Raw genomic sequence first — 9,624 nt, 5'->3', positions numbered from 1 at the left:
ACGGCAACTGGGGAAAAAAAAAAGAGAACAAGCTAAGAAAGCTAAATGGACTCCTAATAAGGTACACTTGTGGTTAGTAGCCAGAAGTCCTAAAGTTTTTTCATGGCCATGAGTGGTTTATTGAAGAATAGTATTTTATACCTGTACTAATTATCAGTGAGGGAGCTCTGGTAGCATAGTGCCTAAGGCACTTGACTGCTAACCAGTTCAAACCCACCAGCCACTCCTCCGGAGGAAGGTTGGGCAATCTACTTCCATAGTGATATCGCCTCGGAAACCCAAGGAAGGGTTGCTATGAGACGGGTTCGACTCGATGGCACATAACAACAAACAACAACAATTATCAGTGTGTACACTTTACCCAGACTCCCAATGACTTATGTCCTAAGAAAGCTCTACTTTCATGAAGGTCTGTTACCTTGAAGCCATTTCACACCTGCATCAATCAGTCTGAGAAAGAGGATAAAGGAATGGGGAAAACACTAGAACAGACACGAGCAGCTTTGATGTCTTTTACAGTCCAGAAAAAAAAAATTTATCTGGACCTTACTTTTCACAACCTTAAAATGGAATTAATACCACCACCACCCATCTTCCACAGATGACTACACGATCAGGCAAAATACACATGACTTGAAGACTCCGGTTGAAGAGTACAAATGTAGTAAGATCCTCTTGAGCTAATAAATTAATTGCTTCTTCTGAGACATACATGGCATAGTATTATTGTTGGTCCCTAATAACAAAAACACTTAGGACATAGAGGACTGGTAAAACTCAACTTTATTAAGAATTAAACAGCTACTTCATCACATGTTACACACATGAAGCTGAATAGCTCTGTTGAGACAAACTTATGCAAATGGACACACCACCGAGTGGCAGCAATGATGCTTCCTTGTGCCCCAGAGCTCTGCTATGCAGGTGATGTGATAGTTGTTTCACATCAGGACCCATACTCAAGACACTTTATTTAGACTCAAGTACTTAGGATGAGCTACCCTGTAAGAAATTAAACAGCTAGACTTACAAACTTAAAACTATTCATGGACCAAAATTCATTGTTTCCTGTGAGCTAGGAAACTTAAATTCTTGGAGCCCTCAGAAGTGACTCCAAGTACTGTAGAATTCATAGGCAGAGATGCTTCCCCTACCATCGTGGTGTTGTTGTTAGGTGGTGTTGGTCAAGTTGGTTCTGACTCATAGCAGCCCTGTGTATAACAAAGTCCAACAGTTCCCATTCCTTTTGTCATCCTCACAATTGTTGCTATGTTTGAGCCATTGTTGCAATCTATTTCACTGAGGGTTTTCCTCATTTCGCTCTCTACTTTACCAAGTATCATGTCCTTTACCAAGCACGAGTGGTCCCTCCCACAGTAGGTGTGTATACATAGGTAATAATTATCCAGGACAAATTCTGGAGTGAGGGAATATGAAACATCTAGTTTTACACAAGTTTATCTCATAGGAAAACCAACATTACTTTACAGCAGAAACAAGTCCAGGACATAGGAAAATAAGACTAGAAGCAAATTTGTACAAGTGTTTGAGAACAGGGCTTTCGAGAAAAAATCTGAGGTTCAGAGAGCATATGTCTTCATTTTTCTCCATGCACAAAACAGAGTACAACCCACTCCTCGGAAGGAAGGTTGGGCAATCCTACTTCCGTAGTGATACTGCCTCGGAAACCCAAGGAGGGGTCGCTATGAGTCGGGGCCGACTCGACGGCAAACAACAACAACAACAACATGATAAAAAACAAACTAACTCATCTTTTATATAAATATTTAAATGGGTAATAGATACATTGAACTAGATTAGAAATGACCTGTTGGGGAAGTCTGAGGTATTCCTTCAGTTGCCATGTTTCTTGTTTACACATGATCAACATGGCCTAATTTCCTATTGCATTAATTTTATTTAAAGATTTGGAAGGGTTTTTTTTTTTTTTTTTCCTTAAAACAAAAACAGACTGGCAGTTATCTATTGCTAAGGGATATATTTCAGAAGGAAGGTTGGGCAATCTATTTCTATAAAACCAACCACTATGAAGAAATAATTTTCTAACCACTTGCAAGGCTCAATCATGCCCTTGATGGTAAGCATTCTCTCTACCTAGGGCTACTGATGGAAAAGTTTCATACAGGAAGACTTAGGACCCAGTACTAGTCAGCACTCACAAGCATAAACAAGGAAGTACTCAATTACAGCTGTGATCCACATCACTGGGGAGTAAGTTGGCCATCTATACTCCAATACCATGACACACAAAATCTGGCTGCACTAGGGGTTATGGAATTGGTCTTTATGAAACCTTCCTTTTTTTTTTTTTTTCTTTTTTGTTAAAGAAAATTCTGCAGAAGGTAACAGGAAAAAGGCTGGTGGATTCTGGAAATAAAATGAGTAAAATTACTTGGGGTTAGGGAAAGAGGCATTCCAGGCAACCACTGAAGATGACAGAGTGCTAAAACTCACCCACTGCCACTGAGTTGATTCTGACTCATAACAACCCTTTAGGACAGAGTAGAACTGCCCTATGGGGTTTCCAGGGCTGTAGATCTTTACAAAAGCAGATTGCCTCATCTCTCTCTTATAGAGAGTGGCTAGTGGGTTAAAACCACAGACCTTTTGGTTAACAGCCTAATGCTTTAACCACTGTGCCACCAGAGCTCCTTACAGACTACCAAAGGAAGCAATATATAGTATCTGAAAGCCTGTCAGACACTGTCTTCAAGGCTAAATTTGATTCTACTAGGCTTTTCCATGTCAATAGTGGATTTGAATTTAAGAGGTCTCCAGTTCACTTCTCGAAGTACAAATGTTTTTTATAGATGAGAGTAGAGGGATCAGAAAGAAACCCACTCAACTCTTTTCCTTCCAATCCTCCTAAAATGTGGAGCTTCATCACTCTTCTTGCCAATCTTTCACTGTAATTTCTCTCTATTTCTTTAATACTGTTTTCCTCCTTCTTCTCCCTCATATCTTTAATTGGTCCTCTTTTGACTAACATTCATCTTTCTTCCAAGTAATCTTTCTTTCCACCTTTAAAAAATAAAAGAACTAAGAAGTCTTTCATTGGCTTTAGATAATTAAAGCCAAGCAAGCAACAAATGCTAGTCATTCTCTATGGTTACCGTGTCAAAAAACAGTTCAATATGGCGTCAAGTATCTCTGTCCTCTGTCGTACATCTCTTCTTTGAAAACCGAGTTGGTGTTGATCGTATTTCAGTTCTGTCTAGTTCTCCCTGGTGACTCTTTTTCCCCTTGATTGGTTCCATGGCACTGAAGGCTAAGGAAAATAGGGAGCAGGTGGATCCAGGAGGGGACTGACCTAGGAGACAGGCTGACATTTTCACTTTTAGACAAGTAAGAAATGAGAAAGTGTTTGTGACTGTTCCTCTGGAAAGCTCTCCCTTCAGGTTCGAACTTGGAATTTTCCAGCTTTGGTCATGTATTTTATGCCCTTGAAGGGTTTGTACTTTTCTCCATACATATCCAGACGATTCACTTTGAGTCCTGAAACGAAGGAAGGAAGGATAAGACATGAGTATTATTCAAAACAAACAGGCAGAATAATTGTTTAAATTCATTTCAATTCTAAGAGATCAGTGGGATAGGGACTGGTGTTAAAATGAACTAGAAAAATGCCTTCATTTATTTACATGAAGCTAGTAGAGTCTTCACTTTTAGTATATACTCTGACAGTAAGAATGACTCCAACAAAAAGTTACCCTATTAGAAAGTCTTTTCCTGAAGTGGAAAGGGCAGAAAATTATATGCAGACTTAAGTGTAGTTAAGGGAGAAATAAGACCACTGAATGGACTGGCTGATGGTTCAAACTCACCAGCCACTCTTTGGAAGGAAGGTTGGGCAATCTACTATCCATAGTGATACTGCCTCGGAAACCCAAGGAGGGGTCACTATGAGTTGGGTCCAACTCGATGGCACATAACAACAACAACATGGACTGAATAAATGAAGCAATACTAAGGACCCACGTAGTTAGTTCTTAAGAGAACATAATGCGCAAGTCAGACAATGTTTACTAGTTAACTACTCTTTAGTTTTAAGAAGACTTTAGGAAGTATTTTTGGTTTAAGGTGTAAAGATTATCTCAAGGAAATAGCTTCAAGATTTCATCTAGCCTCCATGGCTCCAGAAAGTGGATTCCATGAGAATTTGAAATTTTGTTCTGCATTTCCCCTTTTTGATCAGAATTCCTCTACTGAATCCTTGATCAAAATGTTCAGTAATGGTAACCAGTGACCATCCAGTTCTGGTCTCACAGCAAAGGTCACAGTTGTTCATGGAAATAATTAGCAACACATTTCATATCCTCCTCTTATCCTTGACTCTCCATCCTTCTCTGTTGCTCCAGGCAAACAGAGACGAGTTGCTGTGTTTTGGATGGCTGCTTGCAAGCTTTTACCCCAGGCACTACACAATGAACTAGGAGGTGGAACAGAAGCACCAAACATGTTATTATGCCAATTAAGTAGGATGACATTTTCATTTTTTAGAATTTAATCTACTATACATATATTTTTTATCTTTCTATTGTGATTTGGGTGAAAGTTTACAGAGCAAATTAGTTTTCTGTTGAACAATTTAAACACACTGTTTCATGACACTGATTACAATCCCCAGAATGTAAACAGTACTCTGCTTACTTCCTCCCTGTGTTTCCCATTTCCATTTGTCCTTCCTTCCTGTCCCTTCCTGGCCTCTGAGCTTTGTCCCCAGGCAAATGCTACTCTTTTGGTCTCCTATGGTTGCTTGCTCTAAGGAGTGCGATCTCCCTGGTGTTTTGGTTCACCTTAGAGGGCTGTCAACTGTTTGGCTGAAAGTTAACCCAAGGGGTTAAGTTCAGTACCAGGCTTGAAGGATGTCTAAGGGCCAGAGTCTTGGGGTTCCACCAGTTTCTATCAACACGAGTAAGCCCGGTCTTTTTTTGAAGGGTAGAATTTTATTTTCTCACAGTTCAGGAGGCTAAAAGTACGAATTCAAGGCACTGACTATATGGAGAGGTCCTTTCTTATTTATTTCAGCTTCTAGTAGCTTACAATCTTTGGAGCTCCTGATTTGTAGACTCATCTGCCTCCATCATCTTCAGAGATTATGTGTTTACATGCATCTCTGTCTACGTTGTTGCTTTCTTGGCTGTAATCTTTACAAAGTGTGTTCCTCCCTTTTGGTTTTCTAACTCCAGGTCTTTGCACATTTCATTTTAATACTTTTACTTTGTCTTCCCCAAGCCACCCTTTGGAATCTTCTGTTCAGCTCTTTTACTTCATCATTTCTTTCATTTGCTTTAGCTACTCTAAGTTCAAGAGCAAGTTTCAGTGTTTTTTTTCTGATGTCCATTTTGGTCTTTTCTTTCTTGTATTTCTACTGACCTTTTGCTTTCTTCACGAATAATGTCCTGGATATCATCCCACAACTCATTGATCTTTGGTCATGAGTTTTTAATGCATCAAATATATTCTTGAGATGATCTCTAAATTCGGGTGGAATAAACTCAAGGTCCTATTTTGGCCTTGAGGACTTTTTTTTTTTTTTTTTTTTAAATTGTGATTTGGGTGAAAGTTTACAGAGCAAATTCATTTTCCATTCAAGTTTATACACACTTTTTCATAACATTGATTGCAAACCCCCATAATGTAACAGCTCTGTTCTTAGTTCCTCCCTTTGGTTACTTTTTCCCTGTCTCCTTTCCTATGCATTCCTGACCTCTGACTTATCTCCCTGTGCAAATGCTACCCTTATAATCACTCATGGTTCATTTTTTTAAGAGTACCTACCTGGTATAAATGTTCACATTATAGGCCTGTCCACTGGCTGGAAGCCACAAGAGTGAGCTCAATTCCAGGCCAGAAGGGTGACTAGTGGCCATAATCTCGAGGGTTTCACCAGTCTCTATCAGACCAGTAAGCCTGGTCCTTTTTATGAGTTTGAGTTTTGTGTCACATTTTTCTCCCACTCTATCCACAATTCCCTATTTTGATCACTCTCCAAGTAGTTGACAGTGGTAGCCAGGCACCATCTAGTTCTGGTCTCAGGGTCATGCAGGCTGAGGTTCGCATGGTCCACTAGTCCCTTGGACTAATTGGTTCCATGTGTTTTTGCTTTTTTTCATTCTTCTTTGACTTGGAAGAGGAGAGACCAATTGCAGCATTGAAGATTGCCGCTTGCAAACTTTTAAGATCCGAGTCATTACTCACCAAAGTAGGATGTAGAACAATGTTTTTGTGTGGTATGTTATACCAATTGAATTTGATGTCCCCCGTGACCTTGGTCCTGAGCCCATGGGGCCAATGACTCATTCCCTCAGAGTGTTTGGCTGTAGCTAAGAAGTTAACATAATTTTGCCCTGTTGGCTCTATTATAAATATGGACATTCTCATAGCACATACAAATACATATGTAGAAACATCATCTGCCAAACTTATATATGGTCACAGGTACAACTCCCTTTTAACTAGACAAACCTGGTCATTTAGGCTGTTTACTCACATATCCACCTATAGATTAATGTTTTTTATTACTGATAATACAGTATTGTGTATGTAGAAGTGTTTACCTTTGTTGTCGGTACCTCTTGAGCACCTCTCCATGTCTTCCTTTTGTTTATTGTGCTGGTCACTCACTTTTAGTACCCTGCCTTTCCCTTCACCCAAATCAATACTTCTCTCTTACCTATCTAGCAGTTTTCCCTCCTTTCCCCTCCCATCCCTGGTAACCAACAAAGAAAGATTCCTTCTATATGTAAACCTTTCCTCAACACTTTGCAATTGTGGACTCATACAACATTTGTCCTTTTGTGATTAACTTATTTTACTCAGCATCATGTCCTCCAAGTTCATTCAGTATGAGCTGTTTCAAGGATTCTACATTATTCTTTAGTGCTGTGTAGTATTCCATTGTGTGTATTACCATAGTTTGCTTATCCATTCATCTGTTGATGGCCACTTAGGTTGTTTCCATCTCTTTGCTACTGTAAATAACACTGTGATGAACATAAGTGTGCATATATCTATTTGTGTCCTGGCTCTCACTTCTTAAGGACACATACCTAGTAATGGGATTGCTGGATCAAATGGTATTTCTATTTCCAACTTTTTAAGCAATCATCACACTGCTTTCCACAGTGCTTGTACCATTTCACAGACCCACCAGCAATGTATGAGAGTCCCAATCTCCCCGCCTCCTCATTTGTTATTTTCTGTCTTGTTGAACAGACTGGGGTGAGATGATATCTCATTGTTTTGATCTGTGTCTCTCTAATGGCTAATCAAGGAGCTCTTATAGCACAGTGCCTAAGGCATGTGATTGGTAACCAGAAGGTTGGCAGTTCAAACCCACCAGCCACTCTACAAAAGGATAGGTCAATCTACTTCTGTACAGATTTACCACCTTAGAAACCCAATGGGGGTCACTATGAGTTGGAGTTGACTCTATGGCAGTGGATCTGGTGGGTTTTGGAATGGTTAATGATCACAAACATTTTTTCATGTGTTTGTTGGCTACGTGAATATGTTCTTCAGTGAAGTGTCTGTTCATATCTTCTACTCTTTTTTTTTAAAATTGGATTATTTACTTTATTGATATTGAGGTGTCAAAGTTTTCCACACATTTTAGAGATAAGTCCCTTGTCAGATATGTTAATTGTCAAATATTTTTTCCCAATCTGTAGGTTCTCATTTTACTCTTTTGGAGAAGTTTTTTGATGTGCATAAGAATTTAGTTTTCAGAAGGTCCCAGTCATCTAGTTTATCTTCTGTTGTTTGTGTATTTTCATTTATATAGTCTATTAATTCCATATATTAGGGGCCCTAAGTTTGTCTCTATTTTTTCCTTGATGAACTTTAGACTTTTAGGTTTTACATTCAAGTCTGTGATCCATCTGTAGTTAGTTTTTGTGTACAGTGTGAGGTATGGATCTTGTTTCATTTTTCTGCAAATGGGTATCTAGTTTTGGTAGCACCATTTGTCAAAGAGTCTCTCTCATCTCCATTTAATGGCTTTCAGCCCTTTGTCAAGTATCAGCTGATCAATGGTGGATGGATCTATTCACGGGTTCTCAATTCTGTTCTACTGGTCTATGTGTCTGTCATTGTACCAATACCAGGCTGTTTTGACTACTGTTGGCTGTATAGTAGGTTTTGAGATTGGGGAGTGTAGGACTTCCTACCTTGTCTTCTTCTTCAGCAGTGCTTATCTGAAGTCTCTTTCCTTTCCATATAAAATTATTGATTGGTTTTTCCATGTCCTTAAAGAATGTTGACAGCTTTGCTTTTTAACACTTTACTAAGTAAAGTCTTTTGCAGAAGATCTGCCCAATGCAATTTTACTTCTTGGCTGATACTTCCATGGGCATTGACTGTGGATGCAAGTACAATGCAATCCTTGACAATTTCAACATTTTCTCCATTTATCATGATGTTGATTATTGGTCCACTTGTGCGGACTGGAATGAACTGTATCCCTCAAAAAAAAAATATGAAGTCCAAATTCTGTGAACATGATCCCTGTTTGGAAACAGTCTTTGAAGAAGTAATCAGTTGTTAACATGAGGTCATACTGGAATAGGGTAGGTCCTAATCTAATCTGAGTGATGTCTTCATAAAAGAGAAGAGACATAGAGAAACACACAGAGGAAAAATGGCTATGTGAAGATGATCTATAGGCCAAGAAATGCCCGGGACTACCAGAAGTCAAGAGACAAGAATGGATCTTTCCCTAAACACTCTGGAGGGAACAAAGACTGGCCAATATGTTGATTTGAACTCCTAACCTCCAGACTGTCATATAATAAATTTGTTTTTACAAGCGATCCAATTACTGGTACTTTTGTTATAGCAGCCTTAGAAAACTAATGTAGTAACAAATTAATAAATGAACAATGAAATAATAAACTATACTTGCATGAATAATGAAAAAAGTAAATAAATAAATGAATGCTTCCTAAGCATTCTTACTGCACTAAGAAAAAGATTTTACATTACACATTGCTTTATAGTTTATTAAGTTTTAAGATGAAAAGCTTACAATTTAAATGAACTTTAATCACTTCAAGTTAGACAAGGTATTACTGGTAAAGAAAAATCGGAGCTTCACATAAAGCTAAAGTTATCTTCTATCTACTTCATAGGATTGCTGTGAGGAGTAAATAAGTAAATATGCATAAGGAGCTTAAAACAGTACCTGGTGGACAGGAAATGCTCAGTAAGTGACGATAATAATTATCACTACTGTCCTAAGATAGGTCTGAGTATAGCGGATTTACCTGGACAATCCCAAGAAACGCAAAATGATGATAAAGGCAAATGTGAGAGTTTTCTGAAATTGGACGAAAGGAAGGAAAATTATTTGACATTACCAGCTCAATATATAGAAGTATGCCCATAGTGAAAACCTTATGAACCTCAAATTAATATTTCTAGGATGACCAAATGATGGCCTGTGAACATTTTCTTTTTTTTTTTTATTGTGATTTGGGTGAAGGTTTACAGAGCAAATTTACTTTCCATACAGTGGTTCACATATACTTTGTCTCATGACATTGACTACAGTTTACCACAATTCAAAAGCTCCCCTCCCACTTCCTCCCCATAGTTACCTCT

General features: G+C 38.6%; 1 protein-coding gene across 1 annotated transcript in view; it reads right to left on the bottom strand.

The window, feature by feature from the left end:
• Positions 1 to 3,415: 3,415 nt before the first annotated feature.
• Positions 3,416 to 9,624, bottom strand: part of AP3M2 (adaptor related protein complex 3 subunit mu 2) — a 50,143-nt gene continuing 43,934 nt past the window's right edge. The window contains exon 8 of the mRNA XM_007935020.2: positions 3,416 to 3,516. Within this exon, the coding sequence (XP_007933211.1) occupies positions 3,416 to 3,516 (101 nt within the window). The remainder of the gene's footprint in view (positions 3,517 to 9,624) is intronic.

This window comes from Orycteropus afer, unplaced genomic scaffold (genome assembly GCF_000298275.1).
Source record: "Orycteropus afer afer isolate SDZICR_OR568_19922 unplaced genomic scaffold, OryAfe1.0 scaffold00024, whole genome shotgun sequence".
In the NCBI taxonomy this organism is placed as follows: domain Eukaryota; kingdom Metazoa; phylum Chordata; class Mammalia; order Tubulidentata; family Orycteropodidae; genus Orycteropus; species Orycteropus afer.
The sequence above is the reverse complement of the archived record's forward strand: the minus strand, read 5'-3'. Positions and strand labels throughout refer to the sequence as shown.